Source organism: Oncorhynchus nerka, linkage group LG12, assembly GCF_034236695.1.
Source record: "Oncorhynchus nerka isolate Pitt River linkage group LG12, Oner_Uvic_2.0, whole genome shotgun sequence".
NCBI lineage: Eukaryota > Metazoa > Chordata > Actinopteri > Salmoniformes > Salmonidae > Oncorhynchus > Oncorhynchus nerka.
In genome coordinates this window covers 84,484,335-84,506,721 of record NC_088407.1, presented here as the reverse complement: position 1 = coordinate 84,506,721, position 22,387 = coordinate 84,484,335, and the positions used below count along the sequence as shown (strand labels likewise).

At 43.0% G+C, this 22,387-nt stretch overlaps 1 protein-coding gene across 1 annotated transcript in view; it reads left to right on the top strand.

Moving 5' to 3' along the window:
- tpo (thyroid peroxidase) overlaps nucleotides 1-22,387 on the top strand; it is a 38,593-nt gene that overhangs the window by 3,904 nt on the left and 12,302 nt on the right. Inside the window, exons 5-6 of the mRNA XM_065025027.1 lie at nucleotides 5,371-5,577; nucleotides 5,746-6,264. Coding sequence (XP_064881099.1) covers nucleotides 5,371-5,577; nucleotides 5,746-6,264 — 726 coding nt within the window. The remainder of the gene's footprint in view (nucleotides 1-5,370; nucleotides 5,578-5,745; nucleotides 6,265-22,387) is intronic.

Here is a 22,387-nt window from a genome sequence, read left to right as displayed (position 1 = left end):
ACATATGTAATGACCAAAAAAAGTGTTAAACAAACCAAAATATATTTGAGATATGATAGATTCTTCAAAGTAGCCATCCAACCTTGATGGCAACTTTTGCACACTCTTGGCATTCTCTCAACCAGCTTCATGAGAAATTATTTTCCCAACAGTCTTGAAGGAGCTCACGCATATGCTGAGCACTTGATGGCTGCTTTTCCTTCACTCTGCGGTCCAACTCATCCCAAAACATCCAAATTCGGTTGAGGTCGGGTGATTGTGGAGGCCAGGTAATCTGGAACAGGACTCCATCACTCTCCTTTTTGGTCAAATAGCCCTTACACAGCCTGGAGGTGTGTTGGGTCATTGTCCTGTTGAAAGACAAATAATAAAATAATAGTCTCACTAAGCGCAAACTAGATGGGATGGAGTATCGCTGCAGAATGCTGCGGTAGCCATGCTGGTTAAATGTTCCTTGAATTCAAAATAAATCTGACATTTTCACCAGAAAAGCAACCCCACACCATCACACCTCCTCCTCCATGCTTCACGGTGGGAACCACACATGCAGAGATCATTCATTCACCTACTCTGCGTCTCACAAAGACACAGCGGTTGGAACCAAAACTCTCAAATTTGGACCAAAGGACAGATTCAACCAGTTTAATGTCCATTGCTCGTGTTTCTTGGCCCATGCAAGTCTCTTCATCGTATTGGTGTCCTTTAGTAGTGGTTTCTTTGTAGCAATTTGACCATGAATGACTGATTCACGCAGTCTCCTCTGAACAGTTGATGTTGAGATGTGTTTGTTACTTATTAGAATTAGAATTGATTTGGGCTGCAATCGGAGGTGCAGTTAACTCTAATGAACTTATCGTCTGCAGCAGAGGTAACTCTGGGTGTCTCGCCCTGATCTGTTTCACCTGTCCTTGTGGTTGTCTCCACACACTCCAGGTGTCGCTTATTTTCCCCAGTGTATTTATCCCTGTGTTTCCTGTCTCTCTGTACCAGTGTATTTATCCCTGTGTTTCCTGTCTCTCTGTGCCAGTTCGTCTTGTATGTTTCCAAGTCAACCAGCGTTTTTTCCGTTCTCCTGCTTTTTGCATTCTCCTATTTCTGGTCCTCCTGGTTTGGACCCTTGCCTGTTTCTGGACTTTGTATCCGCCTGCCTGACCATTCTGCCTGCCTTGACCTTGAGCCTGTCTGCCACTCTGTACCTCCTGGACTCTGATCTGGTTTTGACCTTTTGCCTGTCCTCGACCATTCTCTTGCCTACCCCTTTGGATTAATAAACATTGTAAGACTCCAACCATCTGCCTCCTGTGTCTGCATTTGGGTCTTGCCTTGTGGCTTGATACTGGGTCTTCCTTTCCTGTGGTGGTCCTCATGAGAGCCAGTTTCATCATAGCGCTTGATGTTTTTTGTGACTGCACTTGAAGAAACTTTGAAAGTTCTTGACATGTTCTATATTGATTGACCTTCATATCTTAAAGAAATGATGGACTGTTGTTTCTCTTTTCTTATTTGAGCTTTTTTGGCCATAATATGGACTTGGTATTTTACCAAATAGGGCTATCTTCTGTATACCACCCCTACCTTGTCACAACCCAACTGATTGGCTGAAAAACATTAAGGAAAGAAATTCCACAAATGTACTTTTAGGAAGGCACACCTGTCAATTGAAATGCATTCCAGGTGATTACCTCATGAAGCTGGTTGAGAGAATGCAAAGAGTGTGCAAAGCTGTCATCAAGGTAAAGGGTGGCTACTTTTAAGAATCACGAATATACAATATATTTTGATTTCTTTAACACTTTCTGGGTTACTGCATGATTCCATAGTTTTGATGTCTTCACTATTATTCTACAGTGTAGAAAATAGTAGAAAATTAAGAAAAATCCTGTAATGAGGAGGTGTGTCTAAACGTTTGACTGGTACTGTATGTCCTTTCATCTTTCCTGGAGACCAGCTGGGGAGACCATCCTACCAAATGGCCCAAAGTAGCCTACGGTAATACAGCACCTAGTTGGTGGAATCTCCAGGTTTGCATTAATAACCAAATGCTGAAGAATATTATAGCTGTCATTTGGTTGGATACAGTTCACTAATCCTTACTACGAGCCAACTAGCAAGCTTTATGCAATACACATAGCTATTTAGATAGAAACAGGTGTTACAAGCGATTAAGTGCTTTGAACACTCATAGATTTATCAAATAACCAGAGCCCAAAGCTTGTAGAGGCAGCCTGCTGGTAGAGGCAGCCTGCTGGTAGAGGCAGCCTGCTGGTAGAGGCAGCCTGCTGGTAGAGGTAGCCTGCTAGTAGAGGCTGCCTGCAGGTAGAGGCAGCCTGCAGGCCTAACAGCCTGAAACCATGATGTTCTTTTCACCTGGTTCTTGGGCAGTGCTGGTCTTTTCTCCTACTGTTGTTCAAACAAACAGCGGGTTTTTAGATAGCCTGTTTAAGAAAGTCCGTTAGAATCGTCACTTTAGACTGATGATCGTGATTGTACATTCCATTCGACAGTCTATCTGTTCATGCTAAACATTTTTACGTTCAGAATGAAAGTGTTTTTTAGTTATGATGTAGTTGATTTAAGACAACATGGAAGTCTCAAGCATATCCCAAATGTTTCTAGAATGATAAAAAAAATCTTTAAAAATTATGCCGTTATCTGGTAATGAGTAAAGTTGGCAATTTAACAGAGGAGTAACGGGAGTACTGAGTCTGTACTGTACTCAGGGGGCCTGGGCTTGTTAAGCCCTGCTTCGCCGTGTGTATCTATTCCAGGCATGTTGCCACGTTCATGTGCTAGTCAGAACTAGGAAGCTGTGACATTTTCCACGTGCTAACTGGTTGTAAAGGTGTCGCGTTTCCACGTGCTAACTGGTTGTAAAGGTGCTGCGTTTCCACGTGCTAACTGGTTGTAAAGGTGTCGCGTTTCCACGTGCTAACTGGTTGTAAAGGTGTCGTGTTTCCACGTGCTAACTGGTTGTAAAGGTGTCGCGTTTCCACATGCTAACTGGTTGTAAAGGTGTCGCGTTTCCACGTGCTAACTGGTTGTAAAGGTGCCGCGTTTCCACCTGCTAACTGGTTGTAAAGGTGCCGTGTTTCCACGTGCTAACTGGTTGTAAAGGTGCCGCGTTTCCACGTGCTAACTGGTTGTAAAGGTGCCGTGTTTCCACCTGCTAACTGGTTGTAAAGGTGTCCCGTTTCCACGTGCTAACTGGTTGTAAAGGTGCCACGTTTCCACGTGCTAACTGGTTGTAAAGGTGTCGCGTTTCCACGTGCTAACTGGTTGTAAAGGTGTCGCGTTTCCACGTGCGTCGTTCAACAAGTTAGCAAGTCAAACATTTCTGAGAGTCCTAGTTCCGACTAGCATGTGAACGTGGCATGTGCTTTGTCAGTGTCGTAGGGTTCAGCTAGGAGTTGTTGGATAGTCGGAAGAGACATTTAAATGGTAGGAGGGACATCCCAACTTCAAGTGGTGTCAGATTTCACATCCTACGTACCACAGTTGGAAAATATACACTGCTGTGTTTGTGAGAACCAGGGCTATCGCTCAGTGCAAGCCATTTCAATATATGGTTGCCACAGATTGATTTATAAGCAAATATGCCTGGTTGAAACCTGTACCAGAACCATGCAGGTCCCCTAAACAGGGGATTTTTACATCTAAGATGTTATTCAAAGGCCATCTTTGTTGAGAGACAAGGACATGGGCTATGGTCATGCTTGCAGTGTACTTGTGTTTGTGAACAGTGAAGCTGTCGATTTCTTCATTATCCTGTACGAGGACTAGTTTAGAACCACCAAACACACAGACGCTCCAAAATATCAACATTTCTCATCTACCCTCATCATGTCCCCACGGTATTACCAGGTACATGAAGTCATCATGTCCCCACGGTATTACCAGGTACATGAAGTCATCATGTCCCCACTGTATTACCAGGTACATTAAGTCATCATGTCCCCACGGTATTACCAGGTACATGAAGTCATCATGTCCCCACGGTATTACCAGGTACATGAAGTCATCATGTCCCCACGGTATTACCGGGTACATGAAGTCATCATGTCCCCACTGTATTACCAGGTACATGAAGTCATCATGTCCCCACTGTATTACCAGGTACATGAAGTCATCATGTCCCCACGGTATTACCAGGTACATGAAGTCATCATGTCCCCACTGTATTACCAGGTACCTGAAGTCATCATGTCCCCACTGTATTACCAGGTACATGAAGTCATGTCCCCACTGTATTACCAGGTACATGAAGTCATCATGTCCCCACGGTATTACCAGGTACATGAAGTCATCATGTCCCCACTGTATTACCAGGTACATGAAGTCATCATGTCCCCACGGTATTACCAGGTACATGAAGTCATCATGTCCCCACGGTATTACCAGGTACATGAAGTCATCATGTCCCCACGGTATTACCAGGTACATGAAGTCATCATGTCCCCACTGTATTACCAGGTACATGAAGTCATCATGTCCCCACTGTATTACCAGGTACATGAAGTCATCATGTCCCCACGGTATTACCAGGTACATGAAGTCATCATGTCCCCACTGTATTACCAGGTACATGAAGTCATCATGTCCCCACTGTATTACCAGGTACATGAAGTCATCATGTCCCCACGGTATTACCAGGTACATGAAGTCATCATGTCCCCACTGTATTACCAGGTACATGAAGTCATCATGTCCCCACTGTATTACCAGGTACATGAAGTCATCATGTCCCCACTGTATTACCAGGTACATGAAGTCATCATGTCCCCACTGTATTACCAGGTACATGAAGTCATCATGTCCCCACTGTATTACCAGGTACATGAAGTCATCATGTCCCCACTGTATTACCAGGTACATGAAGTCATCATGTCCCCACTGTATTACCAGGTACATGAAGTCATCATATCCCCACTGTATTACCAGGTACATGAAGTCATCATGTCCCCACAGTATTACCAGGTACATGAAGTCATCATGTCCCCACTGTATTACCAGGTACATGAAGTCATCATGTCCCCACTGTATTACCAGGTACATGAAGTCATCATGTCCCCACTGTATTACCAGGTACCTGAAGTCATCATGTCCCCACTGTATTACCAGGTACATGAAGTCATCATGTCCCCACTGTATTACCAGGTACATGAAGTCATCATGTCCCCACTGTATTACCAGGTACCTGAAGTCATCATGTCCCCACTGTATTACCAGGTACCTGAAGTCATCATGTCCCCACTGTATTACCAGGTACATGAAGTCATCATGTCCCCACTGTATTACCAGGTACCTGAAGTCATCATGTCCCCACTGTATTACCAGGTACCTGAAGTCATCATGTCCCCACTGTATTACCAGGTACATGAAGTCAGCAAGAAGATACTGCAGAGCTCCAGCAGACCGATGTTGCTAGATGCTGCTTATTGTCAGATGCTAGTGGACTGGGGCCAGTACATCGACCATGACATATCCTTCACTCCTCAAAGCACAAGCAGAGCTGCTTTCTTGGGAGGACTGGACTGTTTAAAGACGTGTGAAAACATAAACCCCTGTTTCCCTATTGAGGTAACCACTCGTAATCAACCCCTAATGAATACGCTTTCACATCAGTTGTCTGTCTGCTTCCCAAATCCTACCAATCCCGTTTAATTAAGGAGACAAAAGTGTTGTAAAGTATAGCTTTTGGAAAACAACATTTTTGGCTCAGACTAAGTTGTGTTCTTTCTTTCACAGACATTCCCTGATGACAAACTGTCTGGGAACAGAAGCTGTGTGCCATTCTTTCGTTCATCGCCAGCCTGCTTCTCCGGTAATGCACAGGCTGTGACGACGGACATCAAACAAGTGCTACAGCGTCAACAAATGAACTCAATCACGTCTTTCCTGGATGCATCCACTGTATATGGCCACACCCCATATTTACAGAGTGCCCTTCGAGACCTCTCAAACTCTGAGGGTCGGCTGGCTGTCAACAGCAGATTCACTGACCTTAGTGGCAGACCCTACCTGCCTTTTGTTCCCAACACCCCGTCTCCATGCTTTCAAGATCCAGGGGATGCCCAGGGGGAAAGGGTGGATTGTTTCCTGGCTGGGGACAGCAGGGTGAATGAGGTTCTGACCCTGGTGGCTCTACACACTTTGTGGATGAGGGAACACAATAGAATCGCAGAGGCCTTGAATAGCCTCAACCCACACTGGAGCTCAGAGATTATTTACCAAGAGGCCCGCAAGATCATCGGAGCTCTGCACCAGGTAAGTCCTACTGTACATGATGGAACGTCTTTGTTGTGGGATGACCCAGCACCAGGCAAGTCCTACTGTACATGATGGAACGTCTTTGTTATGGGATGACCCAGCACCAGGCAAGTCCTACTGTACATGATGGAACGTCTTTGTTGTGGGATGACCCAGCACCAGGCAAGTCCTACTGTACATGATGGAACGTCTTTGTTATGGGATGACCCAGCACCAGGCAAGTCCTACTGTACATGATGGAACGTCTTTGTTGTGGGATGACCCAGCACCAGGCAAGTCCTACTGTACATGATGGAACGTCTTTGTTGTGGGATGACCCAGCACCAGGCAAGTCCTACTGTACATGATGGAACGTCTTTGTTGTGGGATGACCCAGCACCAGGCAAGTCCTACTGTACATGATGGAACGTCTTTGTTGTGGGATGACCCAGCACCAGGCAAGTCCTACTGTACATGATGGAACGTCTTTGTTATGGGATGACCCAGCACCAGGCAAGTCCTACTGTACATGATGGAACGTCTTTGTTATGGGATGACCCAGCACCAGGCAAGTCCTACTGTACATGATGGAACGTCTTTGTTATGGGATGACCCAGCACCAGGCAAGTCCAACTGTACATGATGGAACGTCTTTGTTATGGGATGACCCAGCACCAGGCAAGTCCTACTGTACATGATGGAACGTCTTTGTTGTGGGATGACCCAGCACCAGGCAAGTCCAACTGTACATGATGGAACGTCTTTGTTGTGGGATGACCCAGCACCCCTAGTTCCTGGTTCCTGATGTATGGTGTTACTTATTGTAGTGAGATTATCAGAGTGTTATTAGCTTTATCCAAGTAAAAAAAATATTCATTTTAGGTCAGAGGTCAATCTCTTAATTCAGAGTTCTTATCTGTATCAGAATGGGGTTTGATTTTAAAGTGCACAAATAACTTCTTAAAAATGGCCATTGGTCTTACATTAGTCAATACAAAAACAAGATGTAATCAATTATACTGAACAAAAAAATATAAACGCAACATGTAAAGTGTTGGTTCCATGTCTCATGAGCTGAAATAAAAGATCCCCACATCTTTCCATACGCACAAAAAGCTTATTTCGGTTAATGAACATCACTGTTAGTGAACATTTCTCCTTTGCCAAGATAATCCATCCACCTGACAGGTGTGGCATTTCAAGAAGCTGATTAAACAGTGTGATCATTACACAGGTGCACCTTGTGCTGGGGGGAAATAAAAGGCCACTCTAAAAGGTGCAGTTTTGTCACACAACACAATGTCACAGATGTCTCATGTTTTGAGGGAGCGTGCAATTTGCATGCTGACTACAGGATTGTCCAACAGAGCTGTTGATGTTGATTTCTCTACCATAAGCCACCTCCAACATTGTTTTAGAGAATTTGGCAGAACGTCCAACTGGCCTCACAACCACAGACCACGTGTAACTACGCCAGCCCAGGACCTCCACATCCACAGACCACGTGTAACTACGCCAACCCAGGACCTCCACAACCACAGACCACGTGTAACTACGCCAGCCCAGGACCTCCACAACCACAGACCACGTGTAACTACGCCAACCCAGGACCTCCACAACCACAGACCACATGTAACTACGCCAACCCAGGACCTCCACAACCACAGACCACGTGTAACTACGCCAACCCAGGACCTCCACAACCACAGACCACGTGTAACTACGCCAACCCAGGACCTCCACAACCACAGACCACGTGTAACTACGCCAACCCAGGACCTCCACAACCACAGACCACGTGTAACTACGCCAGCCCAGGACCTCCACAACCACAGACCACGTGTAACTACGCCAACCCAGGACCTCCACAACCACAGACCACGTGTAACTACGCCAACCCAGGACCTCCACAACCACAGACCACGTGTAACTACGCCAACCCAGGACCTCCACAACCACAGACCACGTATAACTACGCCAGCCCAGGACCTCCACAACCACAGACCACGTGTAACTACGCCAACCCAGGACCTCCACAACCACAGACCACGTGTAACTACGCCAACCCAGGACCTCCACATCCAGCTTCTTCACCTGCGGCATCGTCTGACGAGTATATCTGTCTGTAATAAAGCCCTTTTGATGGGGAAAACTGCCTTTTGATTGGCTGGGCCTGGCTCCCCAGTGGTTGGCCTATTCCCTCCAAGGCCCAATCATGGCTGTGCCCCTGCCCAGTCATGTTAAATCCATAGATCAGGGCGTACTGAAGTTATTTAAATGGATAGATTCCCTTAAATTAACTGTAAGTGTAAAATCGTTGATATTGTTTCGTTCACTTCTTATCTTTTCAGGTCGAAAGTCAGTTTAGAAAGTCAAGAGGGGATGAACATGCTTAGTCCATCTACTTGCTTAGTCCATCTGGCATAGAATGAGGCGAACCGAATCGCCTGCATGCACTTCTGCCATTTCAAAATGTGATAGAAAATGGCCCCATGGCAATCCCAGAGTGGATATAAGGATAACACTATAACCCTCGTGGTGTTCGTTTTAACTGCTTAGGAATCCCCCGTGACCACAGAGACAGGGAATTATCTAGATTAAAGGCCAGGTAGACTACTAAATACTGTCGCCTGTCTCAGCGGGATAAAAACGGCGTTATATTGGTCAAAGAAGAATCTGTAAGGCTATGCGTAACCCAGCACTCCTTACATTGAAATGACAGGGAGAGAACATATGATGTCTTGTTGGAGAGAAGCTAAATGAGTCCACCAACCACCAGAATACAGTTGTTTCAACAAAGTCTCCGAAGGGTTGATTTTCTATAAGATGATCAAATTGTCTGTCTTGTCAAATATGAAGGGAGCCAAGCTTCACATACTTACTGTACATACTGCAGTCTCTGTGTGTTATACAGGCTTCACATACTTACTGTACATACTGCAGTCTCTGTGTGATATACAGGCTTCACATACTTACTGTACATACTGCAGTCTCTGTGTGATATACAGGCTTCACATACTTACTGTACATACTGCAGTCTCTGTGTGTTATACAGGCTTCACATACTTACTGTACATACTGCAGTCTCTGTGTGTTATACAGGCTTCACATACTTACTGTACATACTGCAGTCTCTGTGTGATATACAGGCTTCACATACTTACTGTACATACTGCAGTCTCTGTGTGATATACAGGCTTCACATACTTACTGTACATACTGCAGTCTCTGTGTGTTATACAGGCTTCACACACTTACTGTACATACTGCAGTCTCTGTGTGATATACAGGCTTCACATACTTACTGTACATACTGCAGTCTCTGTGTGATATACAGGCTTCACATACTTACTGTACATACTGCAGTCTCTGTGTGTTATACAGGCTTCACATACTTACTGTACATACTGCAGTCTCTGTGTGATATACAGGCTTCACATACTTACTGTACATACTGCAGTCTCTGTGTGATATACAGGCTTCACATACTTACTGTACATACTGCAGTCTCTGTGTGATATACAGGCTTCACATACTTACTGTACATACTGCAGTCTCTGTGTGATATACAGGCTTCACATACTTACTGTACATACTGCAGTCTCTGTGTGATATACAGGCTTCACATACTTACTGTACATACTGCAGTCTCTGTGTGATATACAGGCTTCACATACTTACTGTACATACTGCAGTCTCTGTGTGATATACAGGCTTCACATACTTACTGTACATACTGCAGTCTCTGTGTGTTATACAGGCTTCACATACTTACTGTACATACTGCAGTCTCTGTGTGTTATACAGGCTTCACATACTTACTGTACATACTGCAGTTTCTGTGTGATATACAGGCTTCACATACTTACTGTACATACTGCAGTGTCTATGTGTGATATACAGGCTTCACATACTTACTGTACATACTGCAGTCTCTGTGTGTTATACAGGCTTCACATACTTACTGTACATACTGCAGTCTCTGTGTGATATACAGGCTTCACATACTTACTGTACATACTGCAGTCTCTGTGTGATATACAGGCTTCACATACTTACTGTACATACTGCAGTCTCTGTGTGATATACAGGCTTCACATACTTACTGTACATACTGCAGTCTCTGTGTGATATACAGGCTTCACATACTTACTGTACATACTGCAGTCTCTGTGTGTTATACAGGCTTCACATACTTACTGTACATACTGCAGTCTCTGTGTGTTATACAGGCTTCACATACTTACTGTACATACTGCAGTCTCTGTGTGTTATACAGGCTTCACATACTTACTGTACATACTGCAGTCTCTGTGTGTTATACAGGCTTCACATACTTACTGTACATACTGCAGTCTCTGTGTGTTATACAGGCTTCACATACTTACTGTACATACTGCAGTCTATGTGTGTTATACAGGCTTCACATACTTACTGTACATACTGCAGTCTCTGTGTGTTATACAGGCTTCACATACTTACTGTACATACTGCAGTCTCTGTGTGTTATACAGGCTTCACATACTTACTGTACATACTGCAGTCTGTGTGTTATACAGGCTTCACATACTTACTGTACATACTGCAGTCTCTGTGTGATATACAGGCTTCACATACTTACTGTACATACTGCAGTCTCTGTGTGATATACAGGCTTCACATACTTACTGTACATACTGCAGTCTCTGTGTGTTATACAGGCTTCACATACTTACTGTACATACTGCAGTCTCTGTGTGTTATACAGGCTTCACATACTTACTGTACATACTGCAGTCTCTGTGTGTTATACAGGCTTCACATACTTACTGTACATACTGCAGTCTCTGTGTGATATACAGGCTTCACATACTTACTGTACATACTGCAGTCTCTGTGTGATATACAGGCTTCACATACTTACTGTACATACTGCAGTCTCTGTGTGTTATACAGGCTTCACATACTTACTGTACATACTGCAGTCTCTGTGTGATATACAGGCTTCACATACTTACTGTACATACTGCAGTCTCTGTGTGATATACAGGCTTCACATACTTACTGTACATACTGCAGTCTCTGTGTGATATACAGGCTTCACATACTTACTGTACATACTGCAGTCTCTGTGTGATATACAGGCTTCACATACTTACTGTACATACTGCAGTCTCTGTGTGATATACAGGCTTCACATACTTACTGTACATACTGCAGTCTCTGTGTGATATACAGGCTTCACATACTTACTGTACATACTGCAGTCTCTGTGTGATATACAGGCTTCACATACTTACTGTACATACTGCAGTCTCTGTGTGATATACAGGCTTCACATACTTACTGTACATACTGCAGTCTCTGTGTGTTATACAGGCTTCACATACTTACTGTACATACTGCAGTCTCTGTGTGTTATACAGGCTTCACATACTTACTGTACATACTGCAGTCTCTGTGTGATATACAGGCTTCACATACTTACTGTACATACTGCAGTCTCTGTGTGATATACAGGCTTCACATACTTACTGTACATACTGCAGTCTCTGTGTGATATACAGGCTTCACATACTTACTGTACATACTGCAGTCTCTGTGTGATATACAGGCTTCACATACTTACTGTACATACTGCAGTCTCTGTGTGATATACAGGCTTCACATACTTACTGTACATACTGCAGTCTCTGTGTGTTATACAGGCTTCACATACTTACTGTACATACTGCAGTCTCTGTGTGATATACAGGCTTCACATACTTACTGTACATACTGCAGTCTCTGTGTATGATATACAGGCTTCATATACAGGCTTCACATACTTACTGTACATACTGCAGTCTCTGTGTGATATACAGGCTTCACATACTTACTGTACATACTGCAGTCTCTGTGTGATATACAGGCTTCACATACTTACTGTACATACTGCAGTCTCTGTGTGATATACAGGCTTCACATACTTACTGTACATACTGCAGTCTCTGTGTGATATACAGGCTTCACATACTTACTGTACATACTGCAGTCTCTGTGTGTTATACAGGCTTCACATACTTACTGTACATACTGCAGTCTCTGTGTGATATACAGGCTTCACATACTTACTGTACATACTGCAGTCTCTGTGTGATATACAGGCTTCACATACTTACTGTACATACTGCAGTCTCTGTGTGATATACAGGCTTCACATACTTACTGTACATACTGCAGTCTCTGTGTGATATACAGGCTTCACATACTTACTGTACATACTGCAGTCTCTGTGTGATATACAGGCTTCACATACTTACTGTACATACTGCAGTCTCTGTGTGATATACAGGCTTCACATACTTACTGTACATACTGCAGTCTCTGTGTGATATACAGGCTTCACATACTTACTGTACATACTGCAGTCTCTGTGTGATATACAGGCTTCACATACTTACTGTACATACTGCAGTCTCTGTGTGTTATACAGGCTTCACATACTTACTGTACATACTGCAGTCTCTGTGTGATATACAGGCTTCACATACTTACTGTACATACTGCAGTCTCTGTGTGATATACAGGCTTCACATACTTACTGTACATACTGCAGTCTCTGTGTGATATACAGGCTTCACATACTTACTGTACATACTGCAGTCTCTGTGTGATATACAGGCTTCACATACTTACTGTACATACTGCAGTCTCTGTGTGATATACAGGCTTCACATACTTACTGTACATACTGCAGTCTCTGTGTGTTATACAGGCTTCACATACTTACTGTACATACTGCAGTCTCTGTGTGATATACAGGCTTCACATACTTACTGTACATACTGCAGTCTCTGTGTGATATACAGGCTTCACATACTTACTGTACATACTGCAGTCTCTGTGTGATATACAGGCTTCACATACTTACTGTACATACTGCAGTCTCTGTGTGATATACAGGCTTCACATACTTACTGTACATACTGCAGTCTCTGTGTGATATACAGGCTTCACATACTTACTGTACATACTGCAGTCTCTGTGTGATATACAGGCTTCACATACTTACTGTACATACTGCAGTCTCTGTGTGATATACAGGCTTCACATACTTACTGTACATACTGCAGTCTCTGTGTGATATACAGGCTTCACATACTTACTGTACATACTGCAGTCTCTGTGTGTTATACAGGCTTCACATACTTACTGTACATACTGCAGTCTCTGTGTGATATACAGGCTTCACATACTTACTGTACATACTGCAGTCTCTGTGTGATATACAGGCTTCACATACTTACTGTACATACTGCAGTCTCTGTGTGATATACAGGCTTCACATACTTACTGTACATACTGCAGTCTCTGTGTGATATACAGGCTTCACATACTTACTGTACATCTCTGTGTGACTGCAGTCTCTGTGTGATATACAGGCTTCACATACTTACTGTACATACTGCAGTCTCTGTGTGTTATACAGGCTTCACATACTTACTGTACATACTGCAGTCTCTGTGTGTTATACAGGCTTCACATACTTACTGTACATACTGCAGTCTCTGTGTGATATACAGGCTTCACATACTTACTGTACATACTGCAGTCTCTGTGTGATATACAGGCTTCACATACTTACTGTACATACTGCAGTCTCTGTGTGTTATACAGGCTTCACATACTTACTGTACATACTGCAGTCTCTGTGTGTTATACAGGCTTCACATACTTACTGTACATACTGCAGTCTCTGTGTGTTATACAGGCTTCACATACTTACTGTACATACTGCAGTCTCTGTGTGATATACAGGCTTCACATACTTACTGTACATACTGCAGTCTCTGTGTGATATACAGGCTTCACATACTTACTGTACATACTGCAGTCTCTGTGTGATATACAGGCTTCACATACTTACTGTACATACTGCAGTCTCTGTGTGATATACAGGCTTCACATACTTACTGTACATACTGCAGTCTCTGTGTGTTATACAGGCTTCACATACTTACTGTACATACTGCAGTCTCTGTGTGATATACAGGCTTCACATACTTACTGTACATACTGCAGTCTCTGTGTGATATACAGGCTTCACATACTTACTGTACAAACTGCAGTCTCTGTGTGTTATACAGGCTTCAGATACTTACTGTACATACTGCAGTCTCTGTGTGTTATACAGGCTTCAGATACTTACTGTACATACTGCAGTCTCTGTGTGATATACAGGCTTCACATACTTACTGTACATACTGCAGTCTCTGTGTGTTATACAGGCTTCACATACTTACTGTACATACTGCAGTCTCTGTGTGATATACAGGCTTCACATACTTACTGTACATACTGCAGTCTCTGTGTGTTATACAGGCTTCACATACTTACTGTACATACTGCAGTCTCTGTGTGATATACAGGCTTCACATACTTACTGTACATACTGCAGTCTCTGTGTGATATACATGCTTCACATACTTACTGTACATACTGCAGTCTCTGTGTGATATACAGGCTTCACATACTTACTGTACATACTGCAGTCTCTGTGTGATATACAGGCTTCACATACTTACTGTACATACTGCAGTCTCTGTGTGATATACAGGCTTCACATACTTACTGTACATACTGCAGTCTCTGTGTGTTATACAGGCTTCACATACTTACTGTACATACTGCAGTCTCTGTGTGATATACAGGCTTCACATACTTACTGTACATACTGCAGTCTCTGTGTGATACAGGCTTCACATACTTACTGTACATACTGCAGTCTCTGTGTGTTATACAGGCTTCACATTATTACTGTACATACTGCAGTCTCTGTGTGATATACAGGCTTCACATACTTACTGTACATACTGCAGTCTCTGTGTGTTATACAGGCTTCACATACTTACTATACATACTGCAGTCTCTGTGTGATATACAGTGTCCTGTACATACTGCAGTCTCTGTGTGATATACAGGCTTCACATACTTACTGTACATACTGCAGTCTCTGTGTGATATACAGGCTTCACATACTTACTGTACATACTGCAGTCTCTGTGTGATATACAGGCTTCACATACTTACTGTACATACTGCAGTCTCTGTGTGTTATACAGGCTTCACATACTTACTGTACATACTGCAGTCTCTGTGTGATATACAGTGTCCTGTACATACTGCAGTCTCTGTGTGATATACAGGCTTCACATACTTACTGTACATACTGCAGTCTCTGTGTGATATACAGGCTTCACATACTTACTGTACATACTGCAGTCTCTGTGTGATATACAGGCTTCACATACTTACTGTACATACTGCAGTGTCTCTGTGTGATATACAGTGCCCTGTACATACTGCAGTCTCTGTGTGATATACAGGCTTCACATACTTACTGTACATACTGCAGTCTCTGTGTGATATACAGGCTTCACATACTTACTGTACATACTGCAGTGTCTGTGTGATATACAGGCTTCACATACTTACTGTACATACTGCAGTCTCTGTGTGATATACAGTGTCCTGTACATACTGCAGTCTCTGTGTGATATACAGGCTTCACATACTTACTGTACATACTGCAGTCTCTGTGTGATATACAGGCTTCACATACTTACTGTACATACTGCAGTCTCTGTGTGATATACAGGCTTCACATACTTACTGTACATACTGCAGTCTCTGTGTGATATACAGGCTTCACATACTTACTGTACATACTGCAGTCTCTGTGTGTTATACAGGCTTCACATACTTACTGTACATACTGCAGTCTCTGTGTGATATACAGGCTTCACATACTTACTGTACATACTGCAGTCTCTGTGTGATATACAGGCTTCACATACTTACTGTACATACTGCAGTCTCTGTGTGTGATACAGTGTCCTGTACATACTGCAGTCTCTGTGTGTTATACAGTGTCCTGTACATACTGCAGTCTCTGTGTGATATACAGGCTTCACATACTTACTGTACATACTGCAGTCTCTGTGTGATATACAGGCTTCACATACTTACTGTACATACTGCAGTCTCTGTGTGATATACAGGCTTCACATACTTACTGTACATACTGCAGTCTCTGTGTGATATACAGGCTTCACATACTTACTGTACATACTGCAGTCTCTGTGTGATATACAGGCTTCACATACTTACTGTACATACTGCAGTCTCTGTGTGTTATACAGGCTTCACATACTTACTGTACATACTGCAGTCTCTGTGTGTGATACAGTGTCCTGTACATACTGCAGTCTCTGTGTGTTATACAGTGTCCTGTACATACTGCAGTCTCTGTGTGATATACATGCTTCACATACTTACTGTACATACTGCAGTCTCTGTGTGATATACAGGCTTCACATACTTACTGTACATACTGCAGTCTCTGTGTGATATACAGGCTTCACATACTTACTGTACATACTGCAGTCTCTGTGTGATATACAGGCTTCACATACTTACTGTACATACTGCAGTCTCTGTGTGTTATACAGGCTTCACATACTTACTGTACATACTGCAGTCTCTGTGTGATATACAGGCTTCACATACTTACTGTACATACTGCAGTCTCTGTGTGATATACAGGCTTCACATACTTACTGTACATACTGCAGTCTCTGTGTGTTATACAGGCTTCACATACTTACTGTACATACTGCAGTCTCTGTGTGTTATACAGGCTTCACATACTTACTGTACATACTGCAGTCTCTGTGTGATATACAGGCTTCACATACTTACTGTACATACTGCAGTCTCTGTGTGTTATACAGGCTTCACATACTTACTGTACATACTGCAGTCTCTGTGTGTGATACAGTGTCCTGTACATACTGCAGTCTCTGTGTGTTATACAGTGTCCTGTACATACTGCAGTCTCTGTGTGATATAAAGGCTTCACATACTTACTGTACATACTGCAGTCTCTGTGTGATATACAGGCTTCACATACTTACTGTACATACTGCAGTCTCTGTGTGATATACAGGCTTCACATACTTACTGTACATACTGCAGTCTCTGTGTGATATACAGGCTTCACATACTTACTGTACATACTGCAGTCTCTGTGTGTTATACAGGCTTCACATACTTACTGTACATACTGCAGTCTCTGTGTGATATACAGGCTTCACATACTTACTGTACATACTGCAGTCTCTGTGTGATATACAGGCTTCACATACTTACTGTACATACTGCAGTCTCTGTGTGTTATACAGGCTTCACATACTTACTGTACATACTGCAGTCTCTGTGTGTTATACAGGCTTCACATACTTACTGTACATACTGCAGTCTCTGTGTGTTATACAGGCTTCACATACTTACTGTACATACTGCAGTCTCTGTGTGATATACAGTGTCCTGTACATACTGCAGTCTCTGTGTGATATACAGGCTTCACATACTTACTGTACATACTGCAGTCTCTGTGTGTGATACAGGCTTCACATACTTACTGTACATACTGCAGTCTCTGTGTGTTATACAGGCTTCACATACTTACTGTACATACTGCAGTCTCTGTGTGATATACAGTGTCCTGTACATACTGCAGTCTCTGTGTGATATACAGGCTTCACATACTTACTGTACATACTGCAGTCTCTGTGTGATATACAGGCTTCACATACTTACTGTACATACTGCAGTCTCTGTGTGATATACAGGCTTCACATACTTACTGTACATACTGCAGTCTCTGTGTGTGATACAGTGTCCTGTACATACTGCAGTCTCTGTGTGATATACAGGCTTCACATACTTACTGTACATACTGCAGTCTCTGTGTGATATACAGGCTTCACATACTTACTGTACATACTGCAGTCTCTGTGTGTGATACAGTGTCCTGTACATACTGCAGTCTCTGTGTGATATACAGGCTTCACATACTTACTGTACATACTGCAGTCTCTGTGTGTTATACAGGCTTCACATACTTACTGTACATACTGCAGTCTCTGTGTGTTATACAGGCTTCACATACTTACTGTACATACTGCAGTCTCTGTGTGTGATACAGGCTTCACATACTTACTGTACATACTGCAGTCTCTGTGTGATATACAGGCTTCACATACTTACTGTACATACTGCAGTCTCTGTGTGTGATACAGGCTTCACATACTTACTGTACATACTGCAGTCTCTGTGTGATATACAGGCTTCACATACTTACTGTACATACTGCAGTCTCTGTGTGATATACGGTGTCCTGTACATACTGCAGTCTCTGTGTGATATACAGGCTTCACATACTTACTGTACATACTGCAGTCTCTGTGTGTGATACAGGCTTCACATACTTACTGTACATACTGCAGTCTCTGTGTGATATACAGGCTTCACATACTTACTGTACATACTGCAGTCTCTGTGTGATATACAGTGCCCTGTACATACTGCAGTCTCTGTGTGATATACAGGCTTCACATACTTACTGTACATACTGCAGTCTCTGTGTGATATACAGGCTTCACATACTTACTGTACATACTGCAGTCTCTGTGTGTTATACAGGCTTCACATACTTACTGTACATACTGCAGTCTCTGTGTGATATACAGGCTTCACATACTTACTGTACATACTGCAGTCTCTGTGTGATATACAGGCTTCACATACTTACTGTACATACTGCAGTCTCTGTGTGTTATACAGGCTTCACATACTTACTGTACATACTGCAGTCTCTGTGTGTTATACAGGCTTCACATACTTACTGTACATACTGCAGTCTCTGTGTGTTATACAGGCTTCACATACTTACTGTACATACTGCAGTCTCTGTGTGATATACAGTGTCCTGTACATACTGCAGTCTCTGTGTGATATACAGGCTTCACATACTTACTGTACATACTGCAGTCTCTGTGTGTGATACAGGCTTCACATACTTACTGTACATACTGCAGTCTCTGTGTGTTATACAGGCTTCACATACTTACTGTACATACTGCAGTCTCTGTGTGATATACAGTGTCCTGTACATACTGCAGTCTCTGTGTGATATACAGGCTTCACATACTTACTGTACATACTGCAGTCTCTGTGTGATATACAGGCTTCACATACTTACTGTACATACTGCAGTCTCTGTGTGATATACAGGCTTCACATACTTACTGTACATACTGCAGTCTCTGTGTGTGATACAGTGTCCTGTACATACTGCAGTCTCTGTGTGATATACAGGCTTCACATACTTACTGTACATACTGCAGTCTCTGTGTGATATACAGGCTTCACATACTTACTGTACATACTGCAGTCTCTGTGTGTGATACAGTGTCCTGTACATACTGCAGTCTCTGTGTGATATACAGGCTTCACATACTTACTGTACATACTGCAGTCTCTGTGTGTTATACAGGCTTCACATACTTACTGTACATACTGCAGTCTCTGTGTGTTATACAGGCTTCACATACTTACTGTACATACTGCAGTCTCTGTGTGTGATACAGGCTTCACATACTTACTGTACATACTGCAGTCTCTGTGTGATATACAGGCTTCACATACTTACTGTACATACTGCAGTCTCTGTGTGTGATACAGGCTTCACATACTTACTGTACATACTGCAGTCTCTGTGTGATATACAGGCTTCACATACTTACTGTACATACTGCAGTCTCTGTGTGATATACGGTGTCCTGTACATACTGCAGTCTCTGTGTGATATACAGGCTTCACATACTTACTGTACATACTGCAGTCTCTGTGTGTGATACAGGCTTCACATACTTACTGTACATACTGCAGTCTCTGTGTGATATACAGGCTTCACATACTTACTGTACATACTGCAGTCTCTGTGTGATATACAGTGCCCTGTACATACTGCAGTCTCTGTGTGATATACAGGCTTCACATACTTACTGTACATACTGCAGTCTCTGTGTGATATACAGGCTTCACATACTTACTGTACATACTGCAGTCTCTGTGTGATATACAGGCTTCACATACTTACTGTACATACTGCAGTCTCTGTGTGTTATACAGGCTTCACATACTTACTGTACATACTGCAGTCTCTGTGTGTGATACAGGCTTCACATACTTACTGTACATACTGCAGTCTCTGTGTGATATACAGGCTTCACATACTTACTGTACATACTGCAGTCTCTGTGTGTGATACAGGCTTCACATACTTACTGTACATACTGCAGTCTCTGTGTGATATACAGGCTTCACATACTTACTGTACATACTGCAGTCTCTGTGTGATATACGGTGTCCTGTACATACTGCAGTCTCTGTGTGATATACAGGCTTCACATACTTACTGTACATACTGCAGTCTCTGTGTGTGATACAGGCTTCACATACTTACTGTACATACTGCAGTCTCTGTGTGATATACAGGCTTCACATACTTACTGTACATACTGCAGTCTCTGTGTGATATACAGTGCCCTGTACATACTGCAGTCTCTGTGTGATATACAGTGCCCTGTACATACTGCAGTCTATGTGTGATATACAGTGTCCTGTACATACTGCAGTCTCTGTGTGATATACAGGCTTCACATACTTACTGTACATACTGCAGTCTCTGTGTGATATACAGTGCCCTGTACATACTGCAGTCTCTGTGTGATATACAGTGCCCTGTACATACTGCAGTCTATGTGTGATATACAGTGTCCTGTACATACTGCAGTCTCTGTGTGATATACAGGCTTCACATACTTACTGTACATACTGCAGTCTCTGTGTGATATACAGGCTTCACATACTTACTGTACATACTGCAGTCTCTGTGTGATATACAGTGCCCTGTACATACTGCAGTCTATGTGTGATATACAGTGTCCTGTACATACTGCAGTGTCTCTGTGTGTGATACAGTGTCCTGTACATACTGCAGTCTCTGTGTGTGATACAGTGTCCTGTACATACTGCAGTCTCTGTGTGATATACAGTGTCCTGTACATACTGCAGTCTCTGTGTGATATACAGTGTCCTGTACATACTGCAGTCTCTGTGTGTGATACAGTGTCCTGTACATACTGCAGTCTCTGTGTGATATACAGTGTCCTGTACATACTGCAGTCTCTGTGTGTGATACAGTGTCCTGTACATACTGCAGTCTATGTGTGATATACAGTGTCCTGTACATACTGCAGTCTCTGTGTGATATACAGTGTCCTGTACATACTGCAGTCTCTGTGTGTGATACAGTGTCCTGTACATACTGCAGTCTCTGTGTGTGATACAGTGTCCTGTACATACTGCAGTCTCTGTGTGATATACAGTGTCCTGTACATACTGCAGTCTCTATGTGTGATACAGTGCCCTGTACATACTGCAGTCTCTGTGTGATATACAGTGTCCTGTACATACTGCAGTCTCTATGTGTGATACAGTGCCCTGTACATACTGCAGTCTATGTGTGATATACAGTGTCCTGTACATACTGCAGTCTCTGTGTGATATACAGTGCCCTGTACATACTGCAGTCTCTGTGTGATATACGGTGTCCTGTACATACTGCAGTCTCTGTGTGATATACAGTGTCCTGTACATACTGCAGTCTCTGTGTGTGATACAGTGTCCTGTACATACTGCAGTCTCTGTGTGATATACAGTGTCCTGTACATACTGCAGTCTATGTGTGATATACAGTGTCCTGTACATACTGCAGTCTCTGTGTGTGATAAGGTGTCCTGTACATACTGCAGTCTCTGTGTGATATACAGTGTCCTGTACATACTGCAGTCTATGTGTGATATACAGTGTCCTGTACATACTGCAGTGTCTCTGTGTGTGATACAGTGCCCTGTACATACTGCAGTCTCTGTGTGTGATACAGTGTCCTGTACATACTGCAGTCTCTGTGTGATATACAGTGCCCTGTACATACTGCAGTCTATGTGTGATATACAGTGCCCTGTACATACTGCAGTCTCTGTGTGATATACAGTGCCCTGTACATACTGCAGTCTATGTGTGATATACAGTGTCCTGTACATACTGCAGTCTCTGTGTGATATACAGTGCCCTGTACATACTGCAGTCTCTGTGTGATATACAGTGCCCTGTACATACTGCAGTCTCTGTGTGATATACAGTGCCCTGTACATACTGCAGTCTCTGTGTGATATACAGTGTCCTGTACATACTGCAGTCTCTGTGTGAT